The following is a 19,944-nucleotide window of genomic DNA, read 5'->3' on the forward strand; positions in this document are numbered from 1 at the left end:
AGTGACTGGATTCTCCCAACAGTGTAAAGGAGAAGGCCCATTTCTTATGCTAAGAATTGTATTACTGGGAAAACTCTGTGTTTTGGTTTCTGGATCAGCCCAAAGCTAGCAGAAACAAAGCAGACAGGGCCGCTTAGTTTAAAAGAAGTTGTTCTGAGTTGAGCTAATAACTGGACCTAGAAACAGGGAACAGTTGCCAATTTTAACAGACTAAGAAGCAAATGCTTTCAAAAAATGCAAATTGGAGGGTAGGGCTGAAGGCCTTCTCAGAGGATTGTAAGGAGGGTCAGATGTTGCAGAAACATGACATTCTTGCACTAGAATATTAATATGAAATAAATATATAAGGGTGGGGGAGGGCGAGGAGGAGAACAAATGTATATCTAAGGATAATCTCTCCATATGCTAAACTTGCTGTATGAGTTTGATACGCTGGATACTTTTAGCCCAAGTTCTCTGCATCCACCAGTCTCCTCAACCACCACGTTCCTGCTTCCTCCTGCGTAGCTTCTTCCAGCATCCGGGGTGTGGACACCAAGAGGATCTTTTTAGGTTGCCGTGAAGTGTCCCCCAGAAAGGTGATTATCAGCCACAGGCAAACAGCGGGACAATCAGTGGTCTTTGAGCAGCAGTCCGCTAGTCCAAGGGTTGGCCAGGATCAGATAGAAAAAAGGCTCAAGGATGGGGAGGCGCGTCCCTGGAGGGGAGGGAGGAGGATTTCCACATCTTGTGCTCTTGGCACAAGGGCGGGGTGGATGCTTTGGTTGATCTGATTATCAGCTGCAGGAGGGCCGGACAGATGGGCAATGAAGATGCGGAGCGGTGATAAACAGCAAGGCAGTCCCTCTTTCTCTCCCTGGATCAGCTCAAAGGCACCATATCAACTCCACAGCCCCAACATTTCTGGGTGAGAAGATCATGGGCAAAGATGAACCAGGAGGATCATCGGGCACTGGTGAGATTCCCGTCTCTGGAGAAGGCTGGGCAGAGAGGAGAGGAGAGGAGAGGAAGGCACAATGGGTTTCCATCACAAGAGGCTTTCACTTGAATGAACCACTGTTTCTCTTAATTGAAATTTTTATTTTGTGCTTTTCTTAAAAAAAAAAATGGATGGATGGATGGATGGATGAACGAACTCAATTTGGGGGGTAGGCGTCTCTGCCCTTCAGCCCACAGTGCACCTTTGAGATTTTTGGCAGAATAATGTTTTGCATTAAACTTCCCTGATAATCATAATTCTAAAATTAGAATTCTAATCTAAATAATTCTTCCAATCCCCGAAATATGGTCCCTGCTCCTGTACCATGACATCATCACATAACCAACGCTCCCTCAAATTCCAAGGCCATAGATCAATTAAAACTTTTGGTGCCCCCTCTGGCCAGAAATAGTTAACCTAGGATGTCTTTTTGGAGGCAGGGGTAGGTCATTTTTTAAAAAAAGAAGAAATGCCCAAATAGTCCTCAAAGAAATGGTACCATTAAGGGATCAGCAAATGCCTGAAAACACAAAGGGGAAAGTTAACAGGATGTCATCCTGGCATTGGCAGCATCTTTGACCAACCTAAGATATGGCTGGTGCACAGAACAAGCTCCCTTTGTGGATAAGGTGCTTATTGGAGCAAGTATCCTGAAGAAATATAAAACCCAAACTCTTTTACTGACTGGGCACTCTCTAGATATACTAGGACTGCAATTCTACAACACTCTTAACCTGGTTACTGATTTAACCCATTGTCCGGGTTTGTACAACATATTAAACCATAAGCTAATCAAACAGGCCAGGTTTGTACAACACGCTAAGTCATGAAGAAACTAATCAAGGTCAACACTGATCCAACTTAACAAGTTGCTACAAACTGACTAGCTGATTGACACAATATGCTGAATCTGGTTACTTTTAACCTTGGTTTGTTTTTTGTATCTTAAAAGATCGTTTGGCTAATTTATGGCTCAGTGTATTGTGCCTACCCAGTTAATGTGTTAATTTAGTAATTTAAGCATTTTGTTGGGAACACAGCCTATAACTGATACATGGATCATATTTAGGAAGAACAGAAGAGAGTTCTACAACAAGGTGTATTTCCTAACTAACCAAATACTCCCTAGATCATTTGGGAAAAGAAAGGACTTTCTTGAGTATGCCAAAAAGTCTCACAGTTGAGCTTGGAAGATGTCCAAGTGAGAAAAGAGAGATGGCTATCCAAACTAACAAAATGGATGGATGGATGGATGGATGGATGGATGGATGGATGGATGATGTGACCTATTCTTTAAGCTGTTCTATCTAACAAAGTGCTGTTGCTGATGATCAAGAATTTGTCTCCAAAGCTTGGATCTGGATAACATGTTTCAGCTTTCTTATGGTCAGAAATGGACACTGTGGCTCTGATAGTCTCTTTCTCTTACTTTCTAAGATGTGAATAACAGTGATTATTATTACTCAACCCTTTTCAAATTAAAATGCTAGGCTAATGGTAATTTGGTGGGTCCCTGTAGCAGTTGAAAGGCATATATGGAAAATTTGTTTAGGGTGTGATACTTACTGCACACAGAATTGTAAGTGCTATACTGCAGTACACACAGTGCTGACGGTAAACTCTGCCTCATTGGCCATGATATCTGTTGGCTGCAAGTTGCGGTCATACATTGGATTTTCAAATGTTCCTCGGACATTGGTGTTTTCATGGCCAGCATAGCCATTGAATGGCACCTTCGGTCTCCTTCTGTTTCAGATAGGACAAAGAATTAAGGGGTGCTCTGCAGGACAGGTGTATAGAGAAACTACAATGCACTAAAATATGTGAACACTTTCTGGAGTGTCTTTTCAGAAAAACAGCATTCTAGTGCAATTTCTCTGTCTCCACTCCCTCTCTCATTCAAATTAATTGAAACGAAGCACTTGAAAACAAAGAAATGCAATTTAACTGTGCTACCAGCCTAGCTCTCCTGAACAGTGTATTGAATTCCTGTTCACATGCTAGTCTGAGAGGTACAAATGCAGTTGATTCACAGAAAGTGTGGAGCAAATGGGTCCTATTCTCCAGGGCATTGGACTGCAGCTTTCAGCACTAATGTCGGGAATAAAGAGGATGGCCTTGAAGGACAGAAGGAAGACCTGCTATCAAGGCAATGATCAGATTAACAAAACTTGAGCCCAGGCATTTGCAAAAATGCTCAGACAGCCCCCCCACCCCACCCCCAATTCTCATGAAGGTAATAAAAAGGAAGGAAGGCATATCCAGGCTTGCAAGAGTCTGTTACTCTAGCTGTTCTAATAAAGGTAGCTTAGGTCTGCATGGTGTCCATTTCTTAGTCTGGTCTCCCTGATAGGGCTAACAACTAGCCACACTGGGTGGGGATCGTGAGAATTGTGACTTAACAATCTGGAGGACCCTGGACCAGAAAATCCATGCTAATTCTTACAACCCTTGTTATGAGGCCAGGAGAGGTTATCTGCTGCCTTCCCCTCTTGGGACATCTCACCTGTGCTTGTAGAGATAGAGCACAAACCCTGCAATCATCAGGGCGATGAAAGGCACGAGGATCGCAGCTGCCACCGAGCTGCTGTTGGATGCAAATGGATGTCCTATTGATTCAGGATCCCGTTCAATGATGCTCCTATCTGGAAAAGAAAACACCATTAAATTACTGGTGCTGAGTTCAGTTGGGAAGGAGAGGCCCACACACATCTGCTGCATATAAGTATGACAAAATACTTAAATCTCAGATTTAATCCCTGACACTTCTAATTAAATAATCTCTGGTCAGATTACTAAGGATGGAAGATACATGGCAGCTGTTTGGCTTGATAGAGTGCTAGCAGAGACTTATCCATAGGTTACAGTCTCTTTCTTGCTATTGTCCTCTCCATCATTTATGAGACAGAAAACAAAATGGGAAGTTAGGATTTAGCTTTAGAAGGACTTTCTATGGTTTTTCCCAAAACAGATAACCAAGGGGTTCCTTTTATTTGTTCGATTTGCAGTCCAAGACTCCAAACAAGGAAGAAACAGGGTTCACGCTCAACCAAACACCACACATACAATAAATAGGTAAAATTTATACATTACTGATGGAATAATGTTAACAAAATGACTATATTTGTGCAGTGATGGCAAGCAGATAGAATTTGGTGGAATTCTGGAAATAATAACTTGGAATTTATTTAAATAGAAGTTGAAGCTCAGTTTCACAAGATAACAAAAATTAAATCAGAAAGGTGGAAAAAAATAACTGAATTAAAATAATGAAATATGATAGCTGGTACCTACTTAAGCTTAAATGGAAAATCTTACAATTGTCATACAAATTACTTAAAAAGCAGCTATTATTTTGGGTAAATATCAGTCTGAAAGTTAGTCAGCTTACCTAGTCTTTGGAGGCCAAATTGTCCAAAGCCTTTGCCATGGACAAACCCTTGGTAGACAAATGTCCCACTTGAAGATTCCGGGGTGACCTGCATTTGGAGTGGGAAATGAAAAATACTGCAAAATCCAGATGCAAATGTTAAAAAAAATCAGCTGTAGGAATAGGGTGATTGTAGTATTATGGATGTTTCCTCCAGAAATTACTCAGATAAATTTAAAATTATACAAGAATTCTAACAGGTTCAATAGGATAAAAACACATTTTTGGTTTCAGAGCAAAGATACTCTGAGGAACAAGAAACTGAAGGAAGTTCCTTGAGCAGAACAAAGAACCCATAAATCTACGTAGGGTAGCGAGGTGGAATGACTTACCAAATTTTAGATGCTCAGTGATTTATTGAGTTTTAAGTAAAAAATAAAAACCAGAAAGCCAAACCTACCCTTATTCTTCATGCTATTGCTTACTCAAAATGTGGCTCAAATATTGTGGTACCTTCATGCTAAGAAGAAATGGAACATGTGATAGGACAAGCTGTGTACAGTATCGTGGTACCAGATTAGCAGGAATGGTGCTGTGCGTATCTTGGGGATGAATTTGGTAGAGCTATCTAGACAGACACTGGGTATCTTGGGATCAATCTTCCTGGAGAAATTCCTGTGGTGTTTACTAGAAACACCCTCTGGCTTTCTTGGGTCAATTCTGATTGAAACATGCTTGAAGGTTGGAGTTTATTTGGGCTCAGACTGTTAAAGGCAGGAAGTCCAGAGGGGTGTTCCTGGGTGCTGGGTCACTGATCTATCTCAGCACAAAAATCTGTGTGGGTAGAAGATGGGTCCCTGCATGCCTAAAGCCCAGCTGGGCACAATGCTCCCTGGTACCAGTTCAACACCTTAACCACTACACCACACTTTCCGTCTCTTCTATGCTGCTAAAGAGAAAGCAATTGTTTTTACATACCAGCTCATTTAAGCTCTCTCCAGATCTTCCATCACAAATTTTATTTATTTATTTATTTATTTATTTATTTATTTATTTATTTATTTATTTATTTATTTATTTATTTATTTATTTCTCATATTTAGCCACTGCCCATCTCCCCCAGAAGAGGGACTCTGGGCGGTTTACAATAAAATTCCCCATAAAACATAAACATTAAAATCACATAAAACAATTATAATAAAACCCAATAAATAAATAAAATCCAAGAGAAATGTAAAATCCAGGCTGGTGGGAGGGACTCTAGGGTGTGAGCCATCCCCAAGAATGGTTATTCCCTTTCCCACCCCAGGCGAGATGGCAAAACCAGGTCTTCAGGGCCTTCTGGAAGGTCAGAAGAGAAGGGGCCTGCCTCACCTCCGGGGGCAAGATATTCCAGAGAGCGGGGGCCACCACAGAGAAGGCCTGCTTCCTGGACCCCGCCAGATGAAATTCTCTTATGGATGGGGTCTGTAACATGCCCTCTCTGGATGATCGGGTGGGGCGGGCCGATGTAATGGGGATGAGACAGTCCCTCAGGTAACCTGGCCCCGTGCCATGTAGGGCTTTAAAGGTAATAACCAACGCCTTGAATTGGACCCAGAAGCAAACTGGCACCCAGTGCAGCTTGCGCAGCAACAGTGTTATATGTGCCCACCTAGGTGCACCAAAAATAGCCCATGCGGCTGCATTTTGGACCAGCTGAAGCTTCCGGATACTCTTCAGGGGTAGCCCCATGTAGAGTGCATTGCAGTAGTCTATATGGGAGATAACCAGGGCATGAGTGACCATTCGGAGGGCTTCACGATCCAGGAACGGGTGTAACTGGCACAACCCAAAGTTGCGCAAAGGCCCTCCTGGCCACGACTGCCACCTGCTCTTCGAGCAGGAGTCGTGAGTCCAGGAGAACCCCCAGGTTACACACTGAGTCTGTCTGGGGTAGTGCCACCCCATCCAGAACTGAAGATGACAGTTTCCCGGAAGATGAAGCACCATCAACCCACAGCCACTTCATCTTACCAGGGTTCAGTTGAAGCCTGTTGTTCCCCATCCAGACCCCCACAGCCCCCAGGCACCGAGAAAGGGCAGTCACTGCATCACTTACCTCACCCGGGATAGAGATGTATAATTGGGTATCATCAGCATACTGATGATACCTCAACCAGTGGTGATGGATGATCTCACCCAGTGGTTTCATGTAGATGTTAAACAAGAGAGGAGAGAGAACTGAACCCTGCAGCACCCCCCAATGGAGGGGTCGAGGGCTGGATCTCTCTTCTCCTATCACCACCGACTGGGACTGGCCCTGGAGGAAGGAGGTGAACCAGCGCAGAACTATGCCGCCCACCCCCAACTTCCTGAGCCATCCCAAAAGGATACCATGGTCGATGGTATCGAAAGCCGCTGAGAGGTCAAGGAGAGCAAGGATGGATGCACTGCCTCCATCCTACTCCCGCCAGAGATCATCCATAAGTGCGACCAATGCAGTTTCTGTCCTATATGGTCTGAAACCTGACTGAAAGGGGTCCAGATAATCCGTTTCCTCCAGGACCCTCTGGAGCTGCAGTGCCACCACCTTCTCAACCACCTTCCCTAAAAAGGGGAGGTGGGAGACTGGACGAAAATTGTCCAGCACAGTTGGGTCCAGAGATGGCTTCTTGAGGAGGGGGAGCACCAGTGCCTCCTTAAAGGTGACTGGGAACACCCCCTCCCTCAAGGATGTATTTACCATCGCTTGGACCCAACCACACGTCACCTCCCGAGCTGCCTTCACCAGCCAGGAGGGGCATGGATCTAAATAACAGTTGGTGGCATTCACAATCCGGAGGATCCTGTCCACTTCCTCGGGTCCAATCAGATCAAACTGCTCCCAGATTACAAGGCTAAAATGTTCCCTCACTATCTCCACAGACCCTGCTTCACGCATGGAGTCCAACTTAGACCGGATCCGAGTGATTTTATCCTGCAGATGCTCAGAAAACTCTTCCGCATGGCCCTGTAGGTGGGTCACTGGGCCCACCTTCCCCAAAGGGTACGTGTGATCTTAAACAGGACCGTTGGACGGCAATCTGCGGATGCAATAAGAGCGGAGAAATACCGCTGTTTTGCTGCTCTTACCGCCACAAGGTAGGCCTTAATAGTGGCCCTAGCTTGTGTTCGGTCAGATTTGGTGATCCTGTCCAAGGCCCTGGTCACTTCCCTGTTCCAGGCAGCAGCCAGGGACTCCACTGGACCATGCAGCAGATCCCTGGGCACCTCCCCCAGCTCCCTCTGAAACCTCACTGGGTCCATCAGTCTCCGGGGAAAGACCAATCGAATGGGTCCTGCCTCCTTGCGGAGGGGAGCAGCATAAGAGAATCTCAGGGCCACCAGGGCGTGATCTGACCATGACAATGGGGATAGATGCAGCTCTCCCCCCAGATCACGTTGCCACTGCTCCGACAAGAAGACCAAGTCCGGAGTGAGACCACTGTCTCGAGTTGGGTCCCGAATGATCTGGGACAGGCCCATGGCTGCCATGGTAGCCATGAACTCCTGAGCTGCCTCCGAGGCCTGCCCCAGGGAAGGCAGATTGAAGTCCCCCAAAACCATAAGTTTGGGGAGCTCCACCGCCAAACCCGAGACGGCCTCCAGCAGCTCAGGCAGGGAGGTTGCTACGCAGCAGGGGGGCTGGTACAGTAGCAAGACTCCCAGCTGTTCTCGGGAACCCAACTTGAAGAACAGGGTCTCACACCCAGCAACTTGTGGGGCAGGGTCCCTGAAGGCCCCAAGAGACTCTCGGATGACAACAGCCACACCACCGGTAACAAACACCGGGGGCGTCTTCCCCAAAGATGGCCCGCCCTCCGGTTCCCGTCATAGCATCCCCGACCCATCACCACCTTGATGATATACCCCGCTCTATAGCCCCCAGAATTTCCAGGCCCGGTTGCCTCCACTCCCAGACCTCCAGAAACCCTGGGTGGAAATAAGGGTCTCCTCCCCCATTCACCCATTCTCCAGAATCAATCAACAGCCGGGCAATGGCCAGCCCCGCAGTGCACCAGCTCACCTCTCGGTGCTGCGGGAGTCTAGCCAGAGCTCCGCACACCTACCCTGTGCCCCCCTCAGCCTCTCTCACTGGTCGATGGGGAGCACCCGCCCATTCCTGTCCCCCCCCGTCTCTCACGCAGGGGGTAGACATTCTCTCACACTCCCATGCACAAACACACAACTCTGCCCCCCCCCCGAATCTCTCACCCTCAGAGGGGAGCACCACCCCCACACAGGAGGGACCCTCTTAACTGCCTGCCGTCTCTGGGAGGGTTAGGGGATGACTCGCACCCACACCCCAGCCTCCCCCCAAAGTCTTCCACCAGGAGGCTCTGGTGCGGAATCCACTATCCTGGAGACTGTTGTTCCATCCAGGCCTGGTTGTCCCATCCGGGTCTTGTCGCTCTGCCGGTCCGCCACTCCACCAGCCACTGCCGGGGCCCGGCCTCGCTGCCCAGGACCAGGGCCCAAGAAAGCCCCAGGCCCACCACTCCTCACCACACGCCACAGAGTCGCCACGACTACCAAATCCTTCATTTGGAAGACTTAGAAGCAGAAGGACTGGTCAAATAGGAATAGAACCAACAAAGAACTGAAGGAAGTGACCCAATGAATCATCTTGGAAAAGATAATTACTCTGTTTCACACAAAGCTAATTCTCATTTAACAACCATTCGTTTAGTGACAGTTCAGACTTACAACAGTATTGAAAAAGATGACATACAATCGGTTCTCACACTTATGACCATCACAGTGTCCCCGCGGTCACGTGATCACTATTTGGGCGCTTGGCAACTGGTTTGCATTTATGACCACCACAGCGTCCTGTGGTCATGTGACCGCCATTTTTGACCTTCCCAGCTGGCTTCTGGCAAGCAAAATCGATGGGGAACAGTGTGATTCACTTAATGATCACAAGGTTGACTTAACACCCATGGTGTTTCACTTAACAACCACCACAAAAAGGTTGTAAAATTGGGTTGGATTCACTTAATGACCGCTTCACTTAGCAACCACATTTCTGGTCCCAATTGTGGTTGTTAAGCAAGGACTACCTGTAATGAATTTTTCAAATTGTTTTCTGATTTTTAAACATTTTTAAACATTTAACATTTTTTAACATTTTAATTGCAATTGTTATTTTACTGTCAGGTATTTAAATTTGTAGTGTCTCCACTATGGGATTGTTTCATCAAGGTAAAGCTGGCTAAGTGTCTCTAACTACAATAATTAGTCAAAAGGTCTTTTCTTTTCTTTCTTTTCTTTTATTAATCATTAAAAAAAGAGGGAGAGAATGAACAAGTAAAGAGAGAGAGAGAGAGAGAGAGAAGGTCTTTTCTTGAGTAGTATGACAGTTGGTCAGCCTTCCTGAACCTTATGCCCTCAAAATGTTTTAGAATGAGGACTCAAAGAATTCCTACAACCTGAGAATTCTGGGGCTACAGACCAGGCCAAGGGCATCAAGGTAGGGAATCTCAGAGCTTGCTGTTTCTAACCATCAGTGCAAAAGCTTTCAAGGGGGAGATGGGCAGTGACAGAAATTGGAATAATAAATAAAATAAAAGCCCACATTTTCTTCCATCAACTCTCCCATGTTATTTTCCCAATTCCTCTGTACGTCTACCATTGAAACACTTCAGGCAAATACTTACATGTCCATCCAACGCCCACTTATCGTTCTTGAATTTGTTCATGAAGATCTCCAGTGGCCCTGTAATTTGGTGAACCTGGAGGAGGAGATGGACATCTTCTCTTTTGTAAATACCTGGGAAGAGAAGGTAAGAGAGCTGGGCCTTCCAGGTTTACTGTTTTTCTTGTAAAGCAAGCTGGGGGAGGAAGCCCTGAGACAATGAAAGAGTTAGGGCCGGGGGCTCCGCTGCAGTTTGAGAAGGCAGGTTTTCAGTGCTCTTGAATGTTCTCTGAAGATAGAGTAGGGTTGCATCTAAAATTATGCTGGGAACTCATCTGTATTAACATTCATTTACTTGTTGCCAAAGCCTGTAGATAGCATTAAATTATTCAGGAGAGTGAAAATCCAGAAGAGATTCAAAAAAAGCTTTCTCCAGTTGGAGACAAAAAACTGTCAATAGTTGTCTCCAACTGGGAACATGGTTAAAATGAAAGATAAAAATAAACACAAGGAAATGGGTAAGGTGATGTCCAAGATAGAGAGACTTAACCATCCACATACTGGGATTGTGCAAGTTGGTTTAGGATAACACGAACTGGGGTCATTTGTGGTTTGTTATGTTGTGAAAACCCAGGCATTGGTCATAGCATGTAGTATAAACCAAGCCATCACAGTAACTAGAATATGGTTTATTTGTTTGGCTACTGTGGTATGTTAACCCTAGTACGAATGCAGCCAAGGAATTTCAGCTGGAAAATGATTATCTAGGAAGTATCCTCAGGCTCTTTAATCATTTATTTGCTTTGCGCATTAGGCAGATGTTTCAGCTTGATTGTCCAGGCAGACATGGATGAAGAGAGCCGTAAAATACCATTACACTGGCAGTATTAATACATAGTGCAGATAAGGTTGAATGTACAGCGTTTTCCCTCCTATGTTGTTTAATGGGGGGGGGGGACATCCAGGTGGCATCACCTCCCCCTTCTCCCACTAGGAATGCAGAAAAGCCCTAGATGGCTGCCTTACCAGACACCTGCAGCTCCACACCGCTGTGGTCTATCAGGGTGGCATTAACTTTACTGGTGACTGGGTCAAAGCTGGTGACAGAAAGCATGGCCGGCTGCTTTTTACCCATATATTCATAAGACCCTTTCCAAAAGGAGTCTTTTGCAAAGACATCAGCAGGAACTAGAAGTAGACAAGGCAGAACAAGACAAGAAGGATATTTGCGACAAGTGGGAAGCCCAAAAGGCCCAACTATGGTTTAGACACCTGAAGGGCATCCCCTTACCAGCTCTGAAACAACTACTGTGCCCCTCCTTCAAGAATCCTGAGGATTATCATTTCTACCAAACAGCAACATTATTAGAAAGACAGATTAAAATCTCAAGGAACAGGATCAGGGTAGGAAGACGGATAGTTATCCCTGGAGATCTCCCAAACAGTGCAGCCAAGTCAAGGGGCACATTTAGCTGAAAAAGGGGGCACATGGCTGCAGTCGCCATCCTGCCTTTTTGCACACACCCACCCCCCAGACACCCCTGGGTTCAGCCTGTGTGGATGTACGTATTATTTGAGATTAGGAATTCTAGATTTGTTAAACGGGGTTCCCCACGAGACACAGAGGTTGTTCTTCTCTCTGCTGATGTGATGGCTTCTTGCTCTATTTCCCCCTTTTCTCTGTTATTTGATCTTCTACATATGGCTCTTCTTGTAATGTTGCCTGCTTTGCTGTTGTTTTGTCATTAAGAGCTTCTTTAATGTTGAATGACATTCCTGGCTGATTGAGAAATTATCAGCTGTGTCTTAAATCTTTTAATAAGGGTTTGGTTGTTGTTGTCTGAAGTCAGATACGCTTAATTCATAGCTCTGTTTACTGATATCAGAAAAATATCTCCCTTTTGGTTAAGGGGAATGCTTGGAATGATTTGTTTCTAACTACATTTGAAACATACATCTAGCTGTGTATATATATAGTTAGAGCTATAGTTACATAGTTATATATAATTGATCCCATCACAGTTCCAACTGGACAAGGGCTTTATACCAGTGCTCACTTTTGTCGTTGTTTGTTCGTTCAGTCGCTTCCGACTCTTCGTGGCTTCATGGACCAGCCCACATCCAGAGCTTGCTGTCGGTCATCAACACCCCCAGCTCCCCCAGGGACGAGTCCGTCCCCTCTAGAATATCATCCATCCACCTTGCCCTTGGTCGGCCCCTCTTCCTTTTGCCTTCCACTCTCCCTAGCATCAGCATCTTCTCCAGGCTGTCCTGTCTTCTCATTATGTGGCCAAAGTATTTCAGTTTTGCCTTTAATATCATTCCCTCAAGTGAGCAGTCTGGCTTTATTTCCTGCAGTATGGACTGGTTTGATCTTCTGGCAGTCCAAGGCACTCTCAGAATTTTCCTCCAACACCACAGTTCAAAAGCATCGATCTTCCTTCTCTCAGCCTTCCTTATGGTCCAGCTCTCGCAGCCATATGTTACTACGGGGAACACCATTGCTTTAACTATGCGGACCTTTGTTGTCAGTGTGATGTCTCTGCTCTTAACTATTTTATCAAGATTTGTCATTGCTCTTCTCCCAAGGATTAAGCGTCTTCTGATTTCCTGACTGCAGTACTCTTCGCACCTAGAAATACAAAGTCTTTCACTGCTTCTACATTTTCTCCCTCTATTTGCCAGTTATCAATCAAGCTGGTTGCCATAATCTTGGTTTTTTTGAGGTTTAGCTGCAAGCCAGCTTTTGCACTTTCTTCTTTCACCTTCATCATAAGGCTCCTCAGTTCCTCTTTGCTTTCAGCCATCAAAGTGGTATCATCTGCATATCTGAGATTGTTAATGCTTCTTCCAGTGATTTTAACTCCAGCCTTGGATTCCTCAAGCCCAGCATGTCTCATGATGTGTTCTGCATACAAGTTGAATAGGTAGGGTGAGAGTATACAACCCTGCCGTACTCCTTTCCCAATCTTAAACCAGTCCATTGTTCCATGGTCTGTTCTTACCGTTGCTACTTGGTTGTTACACAGATTCCTCAGGAGTCATACAAGATGACTTGGTATCCCCATACTGCTAAGAACTTGCCACAATTTGTTATGGTCCACACAGTCAAAGGCTTTAGAAGAGTCAATGATGCAGAAATAGATGTTTTTCTGAAATTCCCTGGCTTTTTCCATTATCCAGCGGATATTGGCAATTTGGTCCCCAGTTCCTCTGCCTTTTCTAAACCCAGCTTGTACATCTGGCAATTCTCGCTCCATGAATTACTGAAGTCTACCTTGCAGGATCTTGAGCATTACCGTACTGGCATGTGAAATGAGTGCCACTGTTTGATAGTTTGAACATTCTTTAGTGTTTCCCTTTTTTGGTATGGGGATATAGCTCACTTTTGTATTCTTAGTAATTTAGTTTAAAAATATTTTCTAACCCTCCAGCATCCATGAATTAAGAAATCAAAAGTAGTTCAATGTACTATAGAGGCAGAGCTATTTTCCCCTTTATTTCTCTTTATTTGCGAATTTATCTCATGTTATTTATTCAGTAATTTTTTTATCATGCTTTGCTACCTCAAAACCATTCAAAAGTGTTGCCGTTAATTAAGAGCTCCATTCCATTAAAAATACTCGATCAATGAATGGTTTGACTTTTCATATCGGTTAACTAAATTGACTGTGCACCCATATATTTGCAGGCCTTGAAACCTGAGTAATTCTTTCAGCTGTTTCATTTTTAATCTATTTTATGCATTTGGTAGTTAGGAAAAAGAGGTACCTGAGACTTTTGGAAGATGGTGGTCCTTTGCAGTGCCCACAGGCCATCTGCTGGGTCGGACATCCGCTTAAAAGGACAAGCAAAGCAACAGTTCATATCTGAATAAGGTGACATAAATATCTATAATAACAGGAGGCTATAAAGAGGATCTCATATGGCCACTGCGATCACAGACTCTTTAACTTGGGTCTGAATTAACCCACTTCCTGGGTTTGCAGAATACATGGAACCATAAATTAATTGAATGGCTTATGTTCATGCAAAACAACGTAATCAAGCTTAGCATGTTGTGTGAATGCAGCCACTAGGTTTAGAACTGCCCTGGTTAAGCATGTTAGTCAGGAAAAGTGCTACCAGACTGATTTGCTTGCTACTGTAGACTAAGAAGAATGACCTCCTACAATGTCTATAATTATGAATGATGTGTGACCATAGAGATCTCCCCACCTTGCCTTTTAATATTTGAACCGGCGAAAGTTGTCAACCAAAAAATGTTGGATTCCATAATGTGCAAACAAAAAAAGAGTACCCTTGTTTACTTAAGCTATACACTGTGCTAATGGCAATTAGATACAAAGGCTTAATGTTGATAGAGGAAGGCTTATTTGTTACATGAAAGCTGCTGAGATCCTCCAGATAGGTGAAGAGGCACTCTGTCCCTGAGTACCAGAAGTGAAGGGAGAAACATGGAGAAAGATTGCCTTAATGTTCTGGCACCACTGGAGGAAAATTGCTGAGCAAAATGGGCTTTGGGTCTAATCTAACAAAGCAGATTTTAATCCTGTATGCCTGGGGGGGCGGAGGGGTGGGGGACAGAAATAGAGTGATTTGTCAGTGAAACAGGTGGCTGAAATGCAACAGATGAATTTCAAGTGGAAAGAAAAAGAAGATGCTTTGTAGACGTAAAGCTGCCTTTTGATTGACCTCCTGGCAGCTTTGCTTACCCAGGCAAATGGGAGGCTTCCCTGTCCAGCTGCCATCAGCCTTACAAGTCCGGTGCTCTGATCCTCCAGTGAGATAAAAGCCGCTCTGGCAAGAATAGATCAAGGTGTATCCCAGAGAAGGCAGGTCCAGAGCGCCCACATTGGCATGGGCTGGGGTATCTGGTTCCTTGCAGTTGTGTGCTGCAAAGACATGGAGAACATCTCATGGACCCAACATTACTCCACATCAACCAGGCCTAAGCAAGGGCAGAAGACAGATTTACCAACCTTGGTATCCTCCAGATCTGTCTGGACTACATCCCCCAGAATTCCCAGCAGGTTGTTGATGTTATTTGGAAATGTCAGGTATTGCACCTGAAGAGCCCCAGGTTGGGAAAGGTTGCTGGTTGGGTGAAGAGTTAAAGCCTGTCTGAAACCATGAGCTGGCTTGACTCAGAAGGAGGCAACTTCTGATAAAATGCCTTCAGACACTTCATTCCTCCTTTTCCCTTTCCAGGGCTCCCACTCTGCAGGCTGGTTTGCGTTTTCTCACTTCCATATCATCTACCCAGGCTGCAAATTTTAATATCTGGCATCTAAGTATATGCTCCAAGCCCCAGATTCTTAGCATAGACTGTGCTGCCAATGCCCAGGCAGCTATTCTGCTTGGCAAAAGGTCGTAAGACTTACGGATGCAGTTTGGCTGAATTCCACTCCATGTCAGATTTGGAAGGCAGGTTCTAGTGGTGGACCCTTGCAACAGATATCCTTTATGACACTTGAAAAAGATCACACTCCCAACCTATTGCAATGGAAACAATGCAAACTTAGCGTGTTGTGTGAATGAATAACATTTGTGGTTGAAATACATTTACGTGGGCTCCATCTTTAACTAGATCAGTTTCAAACTGATCTAGTTAAAGATGGAGCCCACGTAAATGTATTTCAACCACAAATGTTACCTGTTTTGTCAATCTCTAGGAAGGGATGCCAAGGGCTACATTTGGTCTCAAGGGCTGGCTTCCAAAGAGTGGGCACAGTCAGGGCTGAACTTGATTTAGCTTATATTAAATATGTTGAAAATTAAACAAATCACCAGCCTTCTGGAGGCTGCTAAAAAGCTGGTTCTTCAGGAACTGACCATGGAGCTATTGCTACTTACATTAGATACATTAACTTTTGTTTCTAACAACAACAAAAACAGTTATAAGGAATTAACATAATCTGTATTATTATTAGATCATATTACGCTTGATTTTAGCCAAAAGGCTGAGAAGTGATTATTGTTTTCTGTACTTATATCTGCAGAATGCCTAGAGTCTACTAGGATTGAAATGGTGAATAAATCACATAGAAAAATAAATCACATAAGTAATACTGTATTTAGCAATTTAGTAATTATTCTTTTTTCTAAAAAAAAAACAATACAAAAGCAGCAACTAATGGAGGGTTAAAAAGAAAAACCCTAGTTTTTAAAGAAAACTCACTTTCATAGACTGCACTGACTCCAGGAGTCAGAAGTCAAGCACCCAATTCTACACTGGCCAAGAGGCAGTGTGCAGAGCTGGCTGCCCATGGGCATCTGTGGGGGAGGGTCAAAATAATAATAATAATAATAATAATAATAATAATAATAATAATAATAATAATAATAATAATGTTAATGAGCAGGTTAAAATACTGTGGGATTTCTGAATACAAACTGATAAGGACTTGGTGCATAACACACCAGGTTTAACTGTGGTTGAAAAGAAGAAAGTGTGGCTAATTGATGTGGCAATACCAGGGGATAGTAGAATAGAAGACATAGAATTGGAGAAGATCACAAAGCATCAAGATCTGAAAATTGAAGTTGAAGGATTATGGCATAAACCAGCCATGGTGGCCCCACCATAAACCTTGGAAGGCACTTAGAAAATCTGCGCATTGACAAAATTTCCATCTGTCAATTACAAAAGGCCACGCTGGTTGGATCCACACAAATACTATGCCGATACATTACGACATCCCAGGTTCTTGGGAAGAACTTGATGTGAATGATGGCCCATGCCAGCTAAAGAATTGGCAACTGTGATTTCATGTTGTTGTATATAATAATAATAATAATAATAATAATAATAATAATAATAATAATAATAATAATTTATTAAACATGTATACTGCCTGACTCTCAATGGCACTGGGCAGTTCACAACATTCAAGGAAAGAAATTATAATAAAAAATAAAAAATAAATATAAAAAGATGAAAAGCATGATGAAGCTCCTTTGGCTCCCCAGTGACTCAGACTTGAAATATAAGTTTGTGCTTCAGTCATAAAACTAGTGGAACATTTAACAAAATGTTGCTGGGTGGAACATTTTGCGTTCACGATTCTAGTAACCCTGTGAGTTTCCCGTATGTAGCATTATATTTTGAAATGGTCATTCTCACAAGGTTGTTGAATCTCATGGAAATCCAGTGTTCTCTCAAGGATGAGACTGTCACCGTATCTCACAAACTCACACATGCTTGGCCATTTTAACTTTTGGTTTGCTGAGGAGAGACAGACCCCTCATGCCAGACTGGGCAGTGGCACCAACAGCATGAAGAGACTGTTGATCTTTTTCCTAAAGCTGCTGATAGCTGCCCTCTCGTGTGCAGATGGGGATTTCAAATTTCAGAACCTCCTGTCTTCATAGCCAGCTTGATTGATTTGATTATGGGCCATCAAGTCAGTGTCGAATCTTGGGGACAACACAGATTTCCTCCAGCTTGAGACGCCTTGTTGTTATTTGCTATGGGAGGCAAGATATAGCCTGGGAGACTATTTGATTCTGCCTCCATTAGAAGCACAAGCATCATCGAGGACCACCTCTGAATCTAATCAAAGTCTCTCGGCAAAATCCTGCTATTGTCTCCCTCACAAAACAGCTTCATCAAGAGATAACGACTTTCCAAAGGGAGATCATCATGGTCTGCGTTTTGCATAAAAGGAGAATGAATGTACTCAGTTCCAGGATTAAGGATGACAAATTAGCAATTTTGCTATATTGTACAGATAACCAAGATTGTTCAGGGAGAAGAGAGAATGAGAAAAGAAAGGGGGGGGGGCATGGAGATAATCATATATTACCTGATAACCTTGGGAATTGTTCTGAATTCCAAAGAGGGGCACACCTGGATCCACACAGGTTGTAACACTTGCGTCTGAAAAGAAGAACAAACAAATGTCAGCGTTCGATTCTTTTCTTTTCTTTTCTTTTTAGGTCTCTGTGAAAGGACTCTGCTGTGCTGAGATGCTTTAAACCACAAAGGCAAAGGGACTTCATGTTGCCTCGAGCCCTGCGTGCAGAATCTTCTGGATCTGGGGAATCGCTGGGTGAGTCCTCAGAAGGGAGTGAAGCAAGTGGGTGGATAAGCAGGCACAACTTTAAAAGCAGTTCTCACAAACCTTTGCAGAAAGAAAGAACCCACCCAAAGGTTCACAGCCTATTATTTATCCCAAGCTGCAGGTATTTGTAAGCATGACTGAGATTTGATTGTTTGGGGTCATATATACTGTTGTGGCCAAAACTTGGCTCGCCTAAGCAACCAAATCACTGTGAAGATACAACATGATGTTATTAGCATGCACACAGCATATACTGGGCTCCCAGTTGGCACTTTGATTAGCAGCCCTGAGCAAAAGTAGAACCACAGCTTTATATACCCTTGGCCTCCTACCCTGCAAAGACAAGTCAAAGAAAAAAGGCAGACACAGTGTAAATTATGGCATAACGTTGGAACGGTTCAGATAAACCCATCTCTGTGACCTTCTTATTACTGATCCCTTCCTGCTAGGCCGGCATTCTAGCCATGCTATCTCTGAGATCTGGTCGGTGACTAGAAACAATCTGGGCCACAAGTTCCTGACTGACCCTTCCCCCTGTTGCCACTCAGGGTCAACTCAGCTTGCTGTGAAAGTTTTCTTACAAGGGCACTTTAAGCAGTTCACATGCTTCTTTTCTTTTTTTTTGGCGGGGGGGATCTCATAGGCAGTGGGAAATCACTTCCTTAACACTGCCAAGAAAACTGCCTGGTGGTGCCCATTTAGCAGTTGGAAGCCAAGCTTGGTTCCAAGGCGTTTCCATTGCTTTGTTCCCCAGCAAAGTCCCATTTTGTTACCGATGCAGCTCGGCTGGGTTCCACTCCATGTTCCATCAGCCTGGCAGAACCTCCGAGCTGATCCCACCAGCACTAATGGGGGCAGACAGGAATATGAGACAGAGGAGCGGTAAGTAAAACCCCGGTCTTCACGCCGCCCTTCTGCTGGGATTCCTGGATCGCCACAAAACACAGCTGCAAAGAGAGTGGTCAGAGGACTTCAGTGAAGGACATTTCATTGGGATAATGTCTCCAACATGCCCCCCCCCCCCCCCCCTGCAACCTCCTGTGTATGATGCATACAGCCCAGGGAGCCAAGATCCCCAACTCTTTTAGACCAGCAGGGAGATACAACATTTTGAATATGTTTTGGGTGTGCAAATGAAGGAGTGAAACAAATGCATGACTCAAGACTTCCAAACTACCAAGGCCCCTGAACTCAAGTAAGCCTCCTGAATCACTCGCTCAGGTATTTGCAGATGCTGGCACCTTTATTTTCAAATGGAACTAGGAAGTAACTAACCACAAAAACTGACTAGTATCAACCTCCACTTTATTATCCTTCTTATCTCAGTATAAGCAGAAAATCTAACCCAGGTTATGATTGCATTGGACATCATTACTGGTCAGCATTTATTACACAACTATATAACGTTTGTTTGTATCCTCCTTCGGTGGGCAGAACCATGTGGTCTGTCCCCAGTGCTGTTCAAATAAGCGTGGCTCAGGCCGATTGTGTGGTCTCCATTTGTAAATTGGGTCACAGGGAATTTTTTCCCCTTTGCAAGGAAAACGATTATCGTGAGCTGCCGCAATGCAGGTGACTAATCACAACATTCCAATATATTGGAATGAAAACTGGTGAGTTTACATCTCATTTTGCTTTTGCCTTTTTCTCAGCTCAGTGGATAGATGCAGAAAGAAAACAGCAAGCTAAAGTCAACCAGCACTAAGAACACCTGTGATGCCTGTATGGAATCCAAGGTCAGTTTTGGAAATAAAGGTGATTCTGGAGACTTTGCAGCATGCCACCTCACATTTAAATTTTGTTTAAAATTAAAATAATAAAAGAGAGCCAGTTTGATGTAGTGATTAAGGCATCAGGCTAGAAACTGGGA

At 44.1% G+C, this 19,944-nt stretch overlaps 1 protein-coding gene across 2 annotated transcripts in view; it reads right to left on the reverse strand.

The window, feature by feature from the left end:
* Positions 1-2,551: 2,551 nt before the first annotated feature.
* CSMD2 (CUB and Sushi multiple domains 2) overlaps positions 2,552-19,944 on the reverse strand; it is a 643,348-nt gene continuing 625,955 nt past the window's right edge. The window contains exons 61-70 of one of the 2 annotated variants that reach the window (XM_063311620.1): positions 18,848-19,021; positions 17,817-17,890; positions 15,393-15,504; positions 14,724-14,903; positions 13,780-13,845; positions 11,035-11,196; positions 10,031-10,143; positions 4,371-4,458; positions 3,486-3,624; positions 2,552-2,725 (exon numbers count right to left, since the gene is read on the reverse strand). In XM_063311620.1, the coding sequence (XP_063167690.1) occupies positions 2,566-2,725; positions 3,486-3,624; positions 4,371-4,458; positions 10,031-10,143; positions 11,035-11,196; positions 13,780-13,845; positions 14,724-14,903; positions 15,393-15,504; positions 17,817-17,890; positions 18,848-19,021 (1,268 nt within the window). In that variant the 3' untranslated portion in view covers positions 2,552-2,565. Of the gene's footprint in view, positions 2,726-3,485; positions 3,625-4,370; positions 4,459-10,030; positions 10,144-11,034; positions 11,197-13,779; positions 13,846-13,962; positions 13,969-14,681; positions 14,904-15,392; positions 15,505-17,816; positions 17,891-18,847; positions 19,022-19,944 lie in introns of both variants that reach the window. The other variant, XM_063311621.1, reaches the window with a different exon arrangement.

Source organism: Candoia aspera, chromosome 10 (genome assembly GCF_035149785.1).
Source record: "Candoia aspera isolate rCanAsp1 chromosome 10, rCanAsp1.hap2, whole genome shotgun sequence".
In the NCBI taxonomy this organism is placed as follows: domain Eukaryota; kingdom Metazoa; phylum Chordata; class Lepidosauria; order Squamata; family Boidae; genus Candoia; species Candoia aspera.